Source organism: Biomphalaria glabrata, chromosome 9, assembly GCF_947242115.1.
Source record: "Biomphalaria glabrata chromosome 9, xgBioGlab47.1, whole genome shotgun sequence".
Classification (NCBI taxonomy): domain Eukaryota; kingdom Metazoa; phylum Mollusca; class Gastropoda; family Planorbidae; genus Biomphalaria; species Biomphalaria glabrata.
This window is the reverse complement of record NC_074719.1, coordinates 14,428,336-14,445,987: the sequence shown is the minus strand read 5'-3', so window position 1 is coordinate 14,445,987 and position 17,652 is coordinate 14,428,336. Positions and strand designations below refer to the sequence as shown.

The 17,652-nt window shown below is 36.3% G+C and overlaps 2 protein-coding genes across 6 annotated transcripts in view; one reads left to right on the top strand and one right to left on the bottom strand.

Moving 5' to 3' along the window:
• Positions 1-441: 441 nt before the first annotated feature.
• Positions 442-4,961, bottom strand: LOC106058475 (uncharacterized). Its single transcript, XM_013215911.2, has 2 exons — positions 4,835-4,961; positions 442-1,927 (listed from the first exon to the last, which is right to left on the bottom strand). The coding sequence occupies exons 1-2, from the start codon at positions 4,866-4,868 to the stop codon at positions 1,368-1,370; spliced, it is 594 nt and encodes a 197-aa protein (XP_013071365.2). The 5' UTR covers positions 4,869-4,961; the 3' UTR covers positions 442-1,367.
• A 9,464-nt stretch (positions 4,962-14,425) lies between these two features.
• LOC106072680 (zinc finger protein 99-like) overlaps positions 14,426-17,652 on the top strand; it is a 43,295-nt gene continuing 40,068 nt past the window's right edge. For 3 of the 5 annotated variants that reach the window (XM_056041819.1, XM_056041814.1, XM_056041816.1), the window contains exons 1-3: positions 14,495-14,675; positions 16,312-16,578; positions 16,863-17,039. In XM_056041819.1, the coding sequence (XP_055897794.1) occupies positions 16,426-16,578; positions 16,863-17,039 (330 nt within the window). In that variant the 5' untranslated portion in view covers positions 14,495-14,675; positions 16,312-16,425. The other 2 variants (XM_056041818.1, XM_056041817.1) reach the window with 2 other exon arrangements.

The window sequence follows — 17,652 nt, the reverse complement described above, 5'->3', positions numbered from 1 at the left end:
CTTGACATAAAATTCTTGCAAATTCACCGAAGTAATAAACCCACAAATGAATACTTCTTAGTTATAGTATACTGTTACACCTTTAGTGGGATGCCACTATGCATTGAGACAACTTCGTACTGATATAATCCCGTAATGATACAACTGTCAACTGTATGCTACTGATAGCTTTACCTTGACTCTTTAACAACTCAAGGACCTGGACTAATTAACTTTCTCCCAATTGAAACCTTTTTAAAAACGTTTTCTCTTGAATCGGAAATCTTTCTAGTTCAACTATTTTCCTTTGCTACCACCTTTTAGAAATTGATGCTTGCGACTTTTTTACTTGACCTCTTTGTCTGATTGGTTCAAAGCTAATTAGCACGTGATTACTAAGTGACCCACTTTTCTAGAACTCGCAATATCGATCCGTGACAAATATTTAAAACAAAAATCAAATTGATTCGTTCATTCATTTATTCTTAATAACAATGTATACACATTTTATATGAGAATGTAAATATGTGAAAAAAAAAAGTTTATCTAATGATGATTGATTCAATGAAAAAAGTGAAAATAATGTAATTATTGTATGTATTGTATGTATTTTTTTTAAAAAAGGCAAAAGTGTCCGGTCCTTAGTAAACATGGTCTTCTAAGAATTAAAAAAAATAGATGTACATAGTTTACCTTGAATGCTATTACTTTTGCTCTAATTAAATAACACTATTCAGTGACTATACCATTTGTTAATACACAGAACTTCGATATATAAAATCCAAATGGCTAATGCAACATGTAGGCCTACACATATGAAAAACAAATTGTACAGGAGCTTTAGTAGGCTGCTGTATCTATATTACTATTTAAAAACATATATCAAGTTTTATATTAAAACAGGTGGATTACGAGAGTGTATATCTAATTATAGCTTATGTTTGACTTTGTCTTGTAACAACAAGGGCCGGATTTCGACTTGATAAGGCCCTAAGCTATTCGAGATATTAGCCTTTTATGAGGCCCCTTGTTATCAATATAAGGCAATTTATTTCTTTGCTTTTTCTTCAAAACAATTTTTGAGGGGCCCACCGGCAAGTGGGGGCCCTAAGCTATAGTTTTGTATGTTGCCGATTGGTAAATCCAGAACTGGTAATAACAAAAATTATCGCATACATCACTTAAATTGCTTACACATTAGTTGTGTAGTTATTTATGATAAAAACATATTAAGAGGTATTAAGATATAGGCCTACTTTATGAATTATATCTGAGTGAAATGCGCCTGTTACAATGTGACAATTATCGTATTATTAAAAAAACAAAATAAAATCTAACAGAACAAAAAGTGAAAATAAATTTCAATAAGATGGTTTATACAAAACTGTCTAAACATATGATCGTGTTTGCCTGCTCCCTACACATTTATTTGTTAGCCTTGTCTCAATGAGTGATTGGTGACATTCAATGCCATATGTCATTTTCAATGCTTTAGAAACAAGGTACGTCCCAATGTCAAGAACGTCATTGGTCACTACGTCATCTTCGGGACTCCACGTCAAGATTACACATCTCACGACGTCCGTTAGTTTTCTGCATAGTTTTTGTCTGTTGAAGCCCACTTTGACCAGGAAGTCAAATGCACACAACTTGACGCCTTCACCTATTGACGGCTTGGCTCTCTCAATGCGTACCTCTGGTTTCACTCTAAACTGTTGGCAATCTACGTGACAGACCTTTTTGACTCCGGCATTGACGGCTTTCACGATGTTCTGGTTCATCTTCTTCCCAAAGGGAGACCCCAAGGAGATGATCTGAGAATGTAGACAGCCAGCAAACTGAGACATGTGTTCGCAGTACCGAGTTTGGTTGGCTTCTTTGAAGCTCTTTGTTACTGCATGCCCACACGAGACAGCTGAAGCACACTTGATATTCACAAGCATTATGCCTGGATGTAAGTGAACAACAAGCAAAAGATTTTTTTAAATCCTCATTAAAAAGCAAATCTCATCTAAGGGGAAGAACTCTGCATTTACAACTATATCTCTCAAAAATTTAGAAGTTACTCCCCTTATTCGATATCAAACATATTTGTTTAATTTTAAAAAAATGATTCATGTTGTGTAAGGTACAATAGATAATTGTTTAAAATTTCAACTTGATCCGAGAAAGGGTGTGGGAGAAATAATGTGAACAATTATACAAGGGAACAAAACCCTACATATTTAGCCATACAGGATCAATTTCCATTGCCAGTGTCATATAAAATAGTTAATTACCATTAGTTAATTGACAAATTAGTTATATTATTTTAGTGTCCATGCCAATGAATATTTGTGCAGTTTCAACTTGATCCGATAATGGGTGTAGGTGAAATAACGTGTACAAACTTTTTACACGATATACAGATGAGTGAGTTGATAAACACATTGTACAAATATAATCCTGAGGGAAATATAATCTAAGTGCAGTTAGCTAATTAACTTAGTTCAATTACAGTCACGCATCGAATATATTTAACACATTAAATCAATCTATCCACTTCCTACCTATCATATATATATATATATATATATATATATATATATATATATATCATGGGCGTAGCCAGGATTTTTTTCGGGGGGGGTTTTGGGGGGGTGAATTTTTTTCTCTCCCCCCCCCCCCGAAAAAAAATTATATGTATTTATGTGTGTGTGTGTGTACATAATCTTTATTACATTCTGACCCTTCATTCTTTCGGAAGACGTTTATTGTGCTCTACAATAGGTTCTTCCATGAGTAAGTGAAAAAATTGTAGATTCCCCGACATTAATAGCAAAGGGGTCTGGGGGAGCGCTAGGAGCTCCCAACAAAACCAACAAAATGCATATTCTGAGGTATCTACAGTGCATTTTCCTGCTATTAAAAAGTTCTATTTAAAAAACCTAATGTGCTATTCTTACTGACTTAGACCCTCCCGCGCCGTTCGGCGCATTTGCCATCAAGCTGTTTCCATAAAATTGTGGACTCCCCGCCATTACTAGCAAGGGGGTCTGGGGGAGCGCTAGGAGCTCCCCAGCGCGGTGCGAAGCCCCGCCGCCAAGCACTATTTCTGGTATTGAAAGCCAACAAAATGCATATTCTGAGGTATCTACAGTCCACTTTAATGCTATTAAAAAGTTTTATTTCAAAAACCTATTGTGCTATTCTTACTGACTTAGACCCTCCCACGCCGTTCGGAGCATTTGACGTCAAGCAGTTTCCATAAAAATCTGTCACTGGTAATGTCTGAAGCCTCTTCCCACCTACCATGAGGACCTCCATGAATGATTGGCGTCAAGTTGTACTAGGATATCATTGCAACTCTTCTTTTGCGTAATTCATTTTGTCGGAGAACATGTCCCGCAAACCTCATGCGTCGTTCTCTCACAATCTTACTAAGGGGTCGACTCCCAGTTCGGCATAGGATTTCCTTGATTTAGATCCGATCTCTATAACTGACTCCTGAAATCTGTCTTAGTCATCTTTGTTGAGCTATATTTAGTGTTTTTCGATTTCGGTAGATATTAATGGAGCCCTGCCACTGGTAAAAATGTGTAACCTCTCTTGAATACGCTCTTGGAATTAAGTGACTGTAGTTTGCTTTAGATTTTATATCGAAAAGAGAAGTTTTATCGTCAAAATCTTCTGTTGGGGGTTTTTCACCTCAAAATGCTCTGTAGGGGGATCTTAGACTCAAAACCATCTGGAGGGGTTTTAAGCTTTAAAAAAAAAGCCATCTGTAGAAGAAACTCAAAACCCCGATTGGCTTGGCTACGCTCAAATAATTTTAGTGTGTAATTTGCTTTTTTTTATATTGAAGATGTATTTTTAGCACCAAACCCCTCTGAATAGGGGTTTAAACTCAAAACCCCTTTCGGCAACGCTCATAGCATTTTGAGTGCGTAATTTGCTTTTTTTCTTACACTGAAGATGGCGGGGGGTTTAAACTCAAAACCCCTTTGACTACGCTCATAGATGTTAGAGTGAGTAATTTTCTTTTATTTATTTTGAAGAGGTACTTTTTAGCTTCAAACTCCACTGGAGGGGAGTTTAAACTCAAAACCCCATAGACTACACTCATAACATTTTTAGTGTATAATTTGCTTTTTTTTTTATTATTAAAAAGAATTATTTTGTACCAAAACTGAGTCAAAACCAATTTAGCTACGCTCATAACATTTTGAGTGCGTAATTAGCTTTTTTTTATATTAAAGAGGGGGTTTATCGTAAATTTTAGACGAGTTTTAGAATCAAAATCTTCCTTAACTGTGCTCTTGGAATTAGGGGATTTTCGTTTGTATTTTTTTGTTTTGTTTCATAGAAGAGGGGGTTTAAAACTCAAAATCCCTGGCAGGGGTTTTTAAACTTAAAACCCCCTGGTAGGGGGTTTTAAACTCAAAACCCCTAGTAGGGGTTTTTAAACTCGAACCCCCCTGGTAGGGGGTTTTAAACTCGAACCCCCCTGGTAGGGGTTTTTAAACTCGAACCCCCCTGGTAGGGGGTTTTAAACTCAAAACCCCTTTGGTTGTGCTAGGGCAAGTGATGGTTTAGTATTAAAATCTCACCTAAAATAAACATAATCAAAGCAAAAAATCAGACACTAAATTCCGAATCCCCCCCTAAGGGGGAGGGATTTCATTTCGGGGGGGGGGGTTGAACCCCAAGAACCCCCCCCCTGGCTACGCCCATGATATATATATATATATATATATATAGATAGATCCTATTGTGCTAGGTGTCAAAAACCTATTCATAGAATAATTCTACTTTAAATTGTGTGAGTGCTATGATTTTATGTTTCAATTGGATCCCTAACAAAACAGTTACTTACATAAAATGATGAGCTGGCTCAAGTAAATAAACATGATTTCGATTTATTGAGAAGATGTAGAGGTAAATGTTTTTAATATTCAAAACACAAAACAAAAAAAGTTCTTTCGACTATGTCACTCTCTGTGTTAAAAATGTTTTGATATGTAAATGTTTTTGTACTTATTTTATAGGGCTTGAAGCTAATTACATGTCATTTTGGTTTAAAATTAACTCTTTTTGGTTCAGACTTTGTTAAAGTGGCACTCCCATTATTTAGTAATAGCGATAGGTTTGATCTCAGTGGGAAAGTTCCCGCTGATCTGCTACAATAGACCTAAACTTGAATGATTCTAAACCTAGATCTATAAGATTGAACGTAGGTTAATAAGGTAGGCCTAATGGGAAAATCTCAAAACCCTTAATAGTTTGACGTCATAAATGTGTTTGGGTTTGATCATAGACTATATATAGTCTATGGGTTTCATTATTAGCTTTTGTGTTTAGAAAACAAAATATAGTTGCCATATATCTAAATACGTTTTTAAATCTTATCCCATTGTTTTTAAACTATTCATGAACAACATTCGTCTCAAATAGCTTCTAATAACTTATTTCAACACCTGGTCTGCTCTCGTGACTAAGCCTTCAGTAAAAGTCCATACGTGACTGTATAGGCCTACTTAACTAACCGTTAGAACAGAAATTTCCGATTACCTATCGCTTAAAATTCAGCGTGTATGTCATAGATATGTGTAAATTTACACAGAAATGCCTTCATTTACTAGTGCATAGTATTACTATTATTAGTATAAAGATCGCTTTTCAAATTCCATTTTTTTAGATAATAGGTAGTACTGTTCAAAAGAAACTTTTAAAAATGCGCTAATAATAAGTAAATAATGTATGGCTAATAATGTTTGATACTTATCAACTTTTAAGTTAAGAATAATTTAATGTGGTGTCCCCCTTCCTTCTCCAAGAGGGTTGCAACAGGTCAGGAAATCTAGACGTGTTGAAAGCTGGTCCGCAACAGGTCAGGAAATCTAGACGTGTGGAAAGCTGGTCTGCAAGAGGTCAGGAAATCTAGACGTGTGGAAAGCTGGTCTGCAAGAGGTCAGGAAATCTAGACGTGTGGATAGCTGGTCCGCAACAGGTCAGGAAATCTAGACGTGTGGAAAGCTGGCCCGCAACAGGTCAGGAAATCTAGACGTGTGGAAAGCTGGCCCGCAACGTTTACATTCGATGGCCCTTCCTTCTCGAGGTTAGCCAAAAGTAGGCTTATAACTGTAGTAAGCCTATATTTAATAAACCGACCTCGTGGGAGTTGCGAGTACTCCTCCCTTCCTCTTTTAGGTTTATGTGACTTTTAAAACAGTAGAGTATACACAAAAAGAAAGCTCTCGGTCACTTGAAAGACTTCGTTTTATTCAAATGTAGATTTGTATTGTCAGGTAAAAAAAATAATTGTGCGAAATTTCAGCTTGATCCGAAATTGGGTGTGTGAGAAATGACATGTACACATTTTATTTTACCAGATAAACAGAGTAAGTTGGGTACTTTTATGGAGAAAGACGGTCGACAAATCTTGCACACGCTAAATAAAATAAAAAAAAAGAACACAAAGCTTATATTAAGTGTATCAATTAGATCAGTCAAGTAATTAAATTCGTAATAAGCCTCAGACGACAATCTATAGAGGGGGTAATTCAGCTTATACCATCACTTCAGTCTAGTACTATTTCTTTACCATGGAAAGGGGACTAATTTAGCTTATACCACCACTTCAGTCAAGTACTGTTTATTTCCCTTGTTTGAGATACCAAACAAAGTAATTTATTACCAATAGTTAATAAACTAATTTGTTTTTTTATAAATTGATTATTGTGTTGTCGGGTAAAAGAAATAATTAATCATGAAATAATCATGATTTAAATGGTGTTATGTGGCCAGCACAAAGATCAACTGAATTTACTTTCCCCCAACAAATGTCAAGTACCCATATTTTACCTTTTACCTATCCCTTAGTCCGTTGGACCGTTGGGGCAAGATTTGTCGACCGTCTTTCTCCATAAAAGTACCCATTAGAACTGGGTGAATTCATTGGCGCCCCAAAGATCCCGAAATTAAAAATACCAGTCTTCACCAGCCAGTATAAGCGGCCTTGAGGGGTAGCAAGTGGTGTAACTGCACCAGCCCCGCGCCTGGGGGAGGGGGGTGCGCGATAGAAGATTCCCTTGTCACAGTCGAGTTCAAAAACCGACCAGTTCTCATAAACTATGACATGTTACTCAATATTTTGGAAGCCTTTCCTGGCATCTAATTACCATCTAAGCTCTTAACATACATTTTTGGTTTCGAAATACAGTTCAGTTTCGCTAAAGACAGCAATTTATGACTATTCGATTCTAAGCAGATATCACTTTTCACAGTTATCATAGTTAACCTTGATATAAAAAAAAAGGCATGTAGCTGGAAGCAACCAATCAAAATGGTGTATTTCGTAAATAAGAGTCATACGGTAATGTTATGTCACATTACAGTATAAAGGGAATAGGCACGTGTATATTAAATATAATGTTACTTTAGTCCGCCATAGAAAAAAAAAAAGGATGTGAAGGATTCCTTGTTTTGTACTGTGGCCTAGCTCGTATAGTTATTTCGGCCAATCAGCATCCAGAAAGTTTGATGATGCCGTATCAATTTGTTCCCCAAAAGGCTACTGTGCATATACATCGGGAGTCAATGGACCACTGTAGCTCCTATGGTACACTTTGTTCTTATATACTGAAGGCGGTATTTTCTTTTCCTAGTAAGTTGTTTGGCACGATAGCTACTGGAGGCCAATTAGCAAACGAAAGTTGTTGTGACTGGAAACATCTTGATAATACAATTCAGCAGCACGAAGTGTCTGTAAACCACGTAAAGTTGTTTGTAAATCACGTCAAGTTGTTTGTAAATCACGTATAGCTGTTTGTAAATCACGTCAAGTTGTTTGTAAATCCCGTAAAGTTGGTTGTAAATCACGTCAAGCTGTTTGTAAATCATGTAAAGTTGTTTGTAAATCACGTAAAGTTGTTTGTAAATCACGTAAAGTTGTTTATTAATCACGTAAAGTTGTTTGTAAATCATGTCAAGTTGTTGGTAAATCAAGTAAAGTTGTTTGTAAATCCCGTAAAGTTGTTTGTAAATCACGTATAGCTGTTTGTAAATCACGTAAAGTTGTTTGTAAATCACGTAAAGTTGTTGGTAAATCAAGTAAAGTTGTTTGTAAATCACGTAAAGTTGTTTGTAAATCACGTAAAGTTGTTTGTAAATCACGTATAGCTGTTTGTAAATCACGTAAAGTTGGTTGTAAATCATGTAAAGTTGTTTGTAAATCACGTAAAGTTGTTTGTAAATCATGTAAAATTGTTTGTAAATCATGTAAAGTTGTCTGTAAATCACGTAAAGTTATTTGTAAATCACGTAAAGTTGTTTGTAAATCACGTAAAGCTGTTTGTAAATCACATAACGTTGTTTGTAAATCCCGTAAAGTTGTTTGTAAATCACGTAAAGTTGTTTATTAATCACGTAAAGTTGTTTGTAAATCATGTAAAGTTGTTTGTAAATCACGTAAAGCTGTTTGTAAATCACGTAAAGTTGTTTGTAAATCCCGTAAAGTTGGTTGTAAATCACGTAAAGTTGTTTATAAATCACGTAAAGCTGTTTGTAAATCACGTAAAGTTGTTTGTAAATCCCGTAAAGTTGGTTGTAAATCACGTAAAGTTGTTTGTAAATCAAGTAAAGTTGTTTGTAAATCAAGTAAAGTTGTTTGTAAATCATGTAAAGTTGTTTGTAAATCACGTAAAGTTGTTTGTAAATCACGTAAAGTTGGTTGTAAATCATGTAAAGGTGGTTGTTAATCATGTAAAGTTGGTTGTAAATCACGTAAAGTTGTTTGTAAATCATGTAAAGTTGGTTATAAATCACGTAAAGTTGTTTGTTAATCATGTAAAGTTGGTTGTAAATCACGTAAAGTTGTTTGTAAATCATGTAAAGTTGGTTGTAAATCACGTAAAGTTGTTTGTAAATCATGTAAAGTTGGTTGTAAATCACGTAAAGTTGTCTGTAAATCATGTAAAGTTGGTTGTAAATCACGTAAAGTTGTTTGTAAATCATGTAAAGTTGTTTGTAAATCATGTAAAGTTGGTTGTAAATCACGTAAAGTTGTTTGTAAATCACGTAAAGTTGTTTGTAAATCACGTAAAAATGTTTGTAAATCACGTAAAGTTGTTTGTAAATCACGTAAAGTTGTTTGTTAATCACGTAAAGTTGTTTGTAAATCACGTAAAGTTGTTTGTAAAATGTTTTCAATATTTCAGATGTTTCTCCAGAGATGAAGATAATCTACTTCCTAGTATAAATCTCCCGCAAGACGTTGGAAGGGGGGGGGTGTCAGCGGGCAGGGTAAGAAGAATGAACCCTAGACCTTAGAGACGACCGAACAACAGTGCAGCACGCATACCGCACGACCTTGCAGCCATCCATGCTTATAAGCATGTTTCAGCGTGGTTGGATTAATTTGTGCGGATGTGCGATTGTAGCGTAATGAATAGGCCTAACTTGATGGTACAACAAATTAGAAAAAAAAATGCATTGGCGCGCGATTTTAGCAATAATTCTAGCGATCGCTCAGTACTTTGCCAAAAAAAAAAACAAAAAAACAGCGCATATCGTGGGAGAACAGAGAAACTTAATGCGCCAAGCAACGGTCAGTTTTTATGGTTGAAATGCTTGACACGTTCGATATGCAAACCTACAGCAAGAACATCTTCGACTTATTAAGAACGCCGAGGCTCAGGGATATAGAATTCAAAACGAGCTTATAGACCTGATGGCATATTTTCCCATCATCCTTGTCTACACGCTTGATGTTAGCCACATAAGAGCATATGTCTTTTACATCGCGTTTTGTGGACGTATCAGATCCAAAAGTGAAGGTGGAGAACACTTCTAGTTTTTGTAGTTAAAAGGCTAATAGTACAGTACTTACCTAAGGTAGTATGTTTTGTAACAAAAATAAGGCCTTCAGCGTTAGATGCGGGCGATCCCGTTAGCGTGATGCGGTAAGATATATATAGTCTTCCCTTACTGCTCAGGGCCCCGCATATGAAATTTGCCTAGGGCCCCGCGCACTGATTCAAACCATGGACCCTTTGTAGCAAAGCGCTTTAAAACTAAGCTACCCCGCCTCCGCATCCATTTGTACCTGTCCACAAAAATAGGCTAAATAATCAAAAATGTTCGGCACATTGCTCTACCCTACACTACACTGCGTTGCGTATTGCGTAGGGCCTATTTGTTTACATGTGGTAGGCTGGTGAGCAAATATAAAAATATATACAATTTCTGTAATAAAAGGTCTAGTGAGGGTCAATCACGACCTTCAGTGTTTCTATTTTACAATAATAGGCATATATAGTGTTACGAATGAACAGTGACAGGTAGAGGTCACTATGTGTGACCCCGGCGAGATGACACAGCACCGAGTGTTATCTGGAATCTATGCGTGTAAACAAAGACATGATGTGACGTGCCTCACGTGTTGTTCCAGAGGACGAACAGATTTACGAAGGGGGGCAGTGTTACAAATGAACAGTGACAGTTAGAGGTCACTACGTGTGACCTCGGCGAGATGACACTGCAGCAGGTGTTCTCTGGAATCGACATGTATAAACAACAACAGGATGTGATGTTTCCTCCTATGTTGTTCCAGAGGATACTAGCAGTGTTTTTGCAACAATAGACAAGCGATTAAGGACTCTTTATAAACCAGAGAGTCCATGTGAAAAGAGTCAGTACAGTCGTCGTTACTGTTGTCTACTGTGCGAGACAGTAGAAGAGAGTGGACTTGAGCCGTTACAGTCGATACAGTCGATGTAAGACGTATACGCTACATGTTGCAGTGACGAATTGTTATAGTTATTATTCAATAAAGTTATAATAAGCTGAAAGTTGAGTCGTCAAGTTTTTTCAGTGTTTTTTTATTTGTGTGCCTACTAGTACATTTAGCCAGAAGATTCAGAAATACGTAACAATATATATATATCCTAAAGAGAGAGAGGGATAGATAGATAGATAGATAGATAGATAGATAGATAGATAGATAGATAGATAGATAGATAGATAGATAGATAGATAGATAGATAGATAGAGATTTCTCTCATGGACATACGGTGGCAAGACCGCACTACAAACAGCGATGTCCTTGCGAACGCCGGTATGGACAGTATAGAGGTACTTCTTTTGGTCCGACAGTTACGCTGGGCAGGGCACATATATCCCGTATGAGAGACGAACGTATGCCAAAGGCAGTCTTTTTTGGTGAGCTAAAAGGTGGTCGACGTACAGAGGCGCCCCACGGAAACGCTTCAAAGACCAGCTTAGGCGCCAACTTTCATTGGCTGACATATAAGAGAGCACCTGGTTGCATGCGGCCTCAGAACGAGACAGCTGGAGGTCACTCACAAAGGCCGCAGGATACACATATGAGACCAAAAGAAAATCTGCTGCCGAGGACAAACGCAGACGGCGAAAAGAAAATCTAAATCGACTACCTGCGAACAATGGTTATGCTTGCCCTGGTTGTGGCAAAATATGTAGGTCACAGCTGGGACTGCGCAGGTACGGGAAATACTGCATTCCTCACTAATCTTCGGACTCGAAGACTAGCTTTATTATCATTAGGCCTATTATATATATTATATTATATATATAATGGGCGTTACTACCAATCAAAGCTCCCATTCTACTGTGCCTCCATTGGTCCCATGGGCACTGGCGGATACAGAACTTTGGAGTGGGGGGGAGGCGAATTTTTTCCAAACCCTAACCCTAACGCCCAGTAAACCCTAACCCTATGCATAAACGTGCGTACAGCACACACACACACACACATATTTTATGAGAATAAAAAAAAGCGCAACATTTCTCAACCTCCGGCGAAAAAACAAAACAACTGGGACAGCGCTATAAGGTTTCCTAGTGGGGTTCGGGGCAATGCCCCGACGCCAAAAGCGTTTTCTTGCATTCTTCAATGCAGAAACGCATTCTCCTGACATCAACTTCTCATTATTCATCAATGGAGTTCGGGTCGAAGCCCCGACGCCAAAAGCGTTTTCTTGCATTCTTCACTGCAGAAACGTATTCTCCTGACATCCACAGCTCATTATTTATCAGTGGGGTTTCGACGCTAAAAAAGATTTCTTGCATTCTTCACAGAAGAAACGCATTCTCCTGACCAAAGGATCATTATTCATACTATTAATAAAGGACTTTTCGAATAATCTTGTACTTGAAAAGTATTCTAATATGAATTTATAGGCCCTTAATACATTGCAAATAAAACCGATTTTTTCCTTGAAAAGATAAGATAACCCACATATTTACATTTTGGCTTTGAGGATCGACGCCGAAAAAATAATTATTCGATAAATAATATTCAATAAAATTCAAGTATAAATTGTGAGTTATAGTCCCAAATTTATTTAACTAGCAAAATATCAGATTGAGTAAAGGTTGGGAAAAGGGACTATGTAAAGATTACTTCGGTTTAGAACTCATCTCAATCGTGACTCTTATACTGAAATATTTCGTTTGAATTCTAACTTTCTTAAAATAATTATTATAAATTCATGTGAAATTACATAAACTCTGTCTGGAAATGGGAGGGGCGGTAGAGTTAAAACGATTAATCCTCGCTCCTTTAATAATTTCTGCTAAAGATTGCATTTGGAATTAAAGAATAGGGGTGGGGCGACTCAACTAATTTTGTTCACAAACTATGATTCTCCATAAAAATAGGACCGCCCCCCCCCCACTCAGAGGGCTAGAGTGGGGAGGGCAGTACATGCAATAGCCCTCCCCCACACCCAACCGAATCAGCAAGATACCAGAAAGGGATGGACATAATATAAAATTTATATATTAATTGAATTAATTTTGTTCACAAACTTTGATTTCTCCATAAAAATAGGACCGCCCCCACCACTCAAAGGGTTTAGGTGGGAAGGGCAGTAGAGGTATTCGCCCCTCCCCCTCCAATCGGCCAACAGGGAACGACATAATATAAAGATCGGTTAAAATATTAATAACAAGTTTTAATCATATAGATATTTAATTGATTCTCTTAGCAAGCTGTGATTTCTAGAAATAAATTGGACCGCCCCCCCCACTCGAAAGTGTATGGGGGGGGGCGGAATTGATACCATCGCCCCCTTCCGACCCCACCAAATCGGCCAACATACTAGAGGGGGGGCGAAATAATCTAAAAAATAGGTTGAAATATAAACAATTAGTATATATTATTAATATAAGTAATAAATTCGTATACAAATTGTGTAAATTCTATACTAAAATTCGTCCGCCCCCTCCTACGGGGGGGGGGGGGGGTTTGGCCGAGTGGGGGGGGGGGGGCGATCGCCCCTACCGCCCCCCCCCCCCCCCATGGATCCGCCAGTGCCCATGGGTGCAGTTCTCATTTATGTCCCATGGAGAGTCTAGTTTAGTTTTCTCTTATGTCAAATAGACAGTCTATTTCTCTCTGTTCAGTGGAGAGTGTAGTTCTTATGTCTAATCTGCATTGCATAATATTATGCTCACATTCAATGTTAAAATAATGTTTATTTATTTATGAAGGTTGCTTATTTCACATGTTTCGGATGGGGACACGACAAATCGTTCACTGAGATTTCGTTCACTGACTATTTGTTCACCCGATAATTCGTTAACCCGACATTTTGTTCGCGACGATTCGTTCACCGACAAATCGCTCACCGACAAATGGCTCACAGACAACTTGTTCACCGACAACTTGACATACCATGTTAACGAGCCCCCGAAACTCACCGCAACCGTGTGTGAACATTGTGGCTAACGCCTTTGTGCGGTAGAAATTCGAACTGTCAATATTCAAGAGCATATTTACGAAATTTTGCTTTACGTGTTGTGGCCTTTTGTGGTACAACCTTGTCTCAGTTCAATGTCCCTATTTCCTTTACACTCTAGCTCTTCTTCAAATGTCTGCTTACGCTTCAAATATTTATCCATAATCTAAAGGTTAGATGAACGTGCGAAAAACAATTTAACTAACACGAATTACCACTGTAGCATATAGCGTAATTTTTATCATAAAATGTGCAAGATTTAAAACCAGACTGATGTCGATGTCATGGAGTCTTACGGTGGTTGCTAAGAACAAGTTTGACCTTCCTCTTTCAATGGTATGATAAAGCAAAGAAATAGTAAGAGCGACGTTGATTAGTTTGTAAAATAAGTAAGTTTTAATATTCATGCATAAAATATAGCCTATTATTGTTTTTTAAGTTGCGGTAATAATAATAGTCATTATAGAACAGTTAAACAGTAGTGAAGGGAGAGTTGATTATTATTCAAACTATTCGATCTGGTTAAACTGGCATTTAGCGAAGAAGTTATTATATTATTATTATAAATGTATACAATTTTCATCTTTCTGTGGACCCATACGGTTCGCGGATCACAGTTTGAGAACCACTGGCTCAGAGTAGGTATTCTCTTTGAAAAAAAGTTATTAAAAGTTCAATATAGATTCTAGATAAGGGAGATCAATATGCTTATTAAAAACAACATAGTAGCTGGTGTAAGTATGTGACGGTTATCCGATCTAGATCTACGAATTTCAAATAAGAAATTATTTGATGTGGTGTGGCTTAGTTTTAGTAGTAAGTAGGATAGAAATCAAGAGTGCACACATCACTTACTGAATATGATCACTCACGGTCACAGTCTGTCACAAACACAGTGACAGTCAGTGAGTTGAGACTGAGTTCACTGAGTGACGAGTGAGTAGAGTATCGTATGGCAGTATGACATACTAGTATAGTCACTATAGTACTATTTTACGATAGTTATAGTACTCAGTTATTTACTTATTATTTATTTATTATAATACACAGTAGTCTATATAGATAGAATAAGTTATTATAAGATAATAATTTATTTAATAATCTTTAATAATAATTTATATTTATAAACTAGAGTAAATATCTAGAGTATTCTAGTGCTAAGTCACTGCTAGAGGAGGAGGTTCTTATATTTTGAACACTTCATCAAATTCTCCTTCCTTGAACGCGTTGCTTTTTTTGTTTGTAATTCATTTTAATATGTTTGGAGCAAAAATCGACGATTCGGGACTGCGCATGTCCATTCTTAGATAAGTTCCGGTATTTTTGTTCCGTTTTTCCAAAGCAGAGATGGTAGTTTTTTAGATTCTCTGTAACCATGTATGTAAAGCTATTGTTTTAACCTCCCCCGGCAATTCGTACCCATATAAGGGATGAGGGCTATATTATGAGCCTGTTTGATCGTAGGCTGATGGGCATATCAAAATAAGCTACCAAACATCTTTAGAAAGACATTCCAATCACATTTATACCATTGGCTGTTAAATAAAATTTAAAAAGGGGGTGTCCAAACAAATAATAATGAATTCAGCTCATTCTCCTTCATTTGAACAAGCAAAATCATAATAAGAAATATTATTGGGATTAATAAATTTATGATTTTTTCAATGAATAAACATGACCTAGATCGAGATATTTAGAATATATAATTTATGAATGAAAGAAAAAGTGCGGGCTGCTAATTTGAAGCCAGAGACCATGCCCACTGCAGGTGATCACGCCAGATGAGCTGGCGGTGAGGAGATGTATACACTAAGCTTGTAGTGTCACAACCTATCAAACAGGCAGTGGAAGGAAGGGAGAGAGAGTCATGAAAAGAATTATAAGCATCTATGGGAGGGAGGGGGTTTAAAGGGGTAACAAAACGAACATCCAAATTATGAAAACAAGAATATGGTCCTTGGATGGGAATTAAAAGAAAGACTGAGAGAAAATTCATATATATATATATATATATATATATATATATAAATGTGTAGTATTGTCATAAAAGGAATGGTCATTTGTAGATGTTTTGAATAGTTCAAGCTTAGCTCAAAGACTCAAAGATTGTTCTCTAGGAATTGGTGTTTAAAATAAAAGATCTTTGATATGCAATTTAGCATCAGAGGATGGAGAATGTTGAGCATTAGTTCAAAATACCTCATTTCTTTTATCATCTCAAGTTATGGATTTATTTTGAGTGATTTTTTTAGGAACTTGAAATATTTCAAGACCTGGACTGTAATAGAAGCATGTTTGCTTGATGATTATACGCCAACCACTAAATGGGACAGCACAAATGTCAAAATCTTTGTATTTTTGTAAATATTTTCAGTTTCTGACAGCTTTAGCAAATTCAATTTTTGTGATCTATTACCTATTACCTTGAAAAGCTTGAGGTCTTCAATTATATGGATAAAACCTTAAGGCTATGTTATTTTTGTGACACCTTACAAATTTCATTAAAAATTGTTTTTTTTTATAAACATACTTGCCTAGATGTTAACTATTACATTTGAATTTTTTGTTACAGGGTGAACCATTGTTTTAATTGCATAACCACACCATTATGACAAATTTTATTCAAAAATTAAAAAAAAAAAGTTAATAGTTGCTTATAGAGGCACTGAGAAACATAGTTCCTACCATGGATGACATGAACTTAGACTCAACAAATAAGCTTAAAAAAATCATGAAAATTGAGAAGATAGAAAGGTCTTTAGACTCAGAGAAGACAGAAAATAGTTATATGTCTTCAAAAGCAAAAACTTCAAAAGCAATTTTAGCAGAACAGACACAGGTAATAATTTTTTTTTTATCTAATGGACAAGACTAAATTAAATTATTCTTTGATTATTAAATTTTTTAATTTATTTTTTTTGCCATTAAAATATAAAAATTTTGAAATGAATAAAGAAAAGTTGATACTTTTTTTCCTCTGTTTTTCTACATAGAGGAGAAGAACTAACATTTGTATTTTATTATTATAAGTGAATATCTTAATAACTGTATATGAGACACTTAAAATATAGCTTCTCAACATCTTTGAGATTTTAATATAGAACTTAAATTCTTTTTATAAAGACAACTGAAGAACAAATTCAATCAGTATTAATGGTGGATGACATGAAACAAGATTGTACTGATGATATCAGCAGTGTCACAAAAATGGAGAATATAGAATCCTCTTTACATATCAAGACACCTGAATATAGATCCATTGGTCAAACCTTTGATTCATTTTTATCAGAAGAGACTGAGGTAATATATAATTTTTATATAATTAATTCACTAAAAACCCCATATCAGACGACTTAAAAGCCAGCAACAAACTATAATAAACTCTTTTTTATCCAAGTCTGAAAAAGACGTTACTCTTTTAGAAATACTTGTTAATATTGTAGTGAACTTAAAATATCAGTAACTTTTAAAAGTCATAACTTAACACATTTCCAATTAGGATCAATAAAACAGCCTTTTAGTATTTTTACCATTACCTATCACTTAGTCTGTTGGACCATTGGGGCACCAAGCAAGACTCCTTTCCTCCCTGTCATTTGCCTTGTTTATGTTGTCCTCCCATAGCTTTCTCTGTCTGTCTGTTCTTCTTTTTCCTGGTACTGTTCCCTGAAGGAAGGTCTTTGCGAGCCCCTAAGATCTTGAAATGCGGCCATAGATTTTAAGCTTGCGTTTCCGTACTATAGTGCATACTATATATTGTGGGAAGCGTGGTCGAGAGGCTAAGTACGCTTGAAATTAGCTTGGCTTGGCTACCTATGAAGGGGGCTCAAGGTTCGATACCCGACTCTGGCAGAGTTGTGTTTACTGAGCGCCTAAAGGCAGCATGGAAAACATACTCTTAGATACCCCCTCC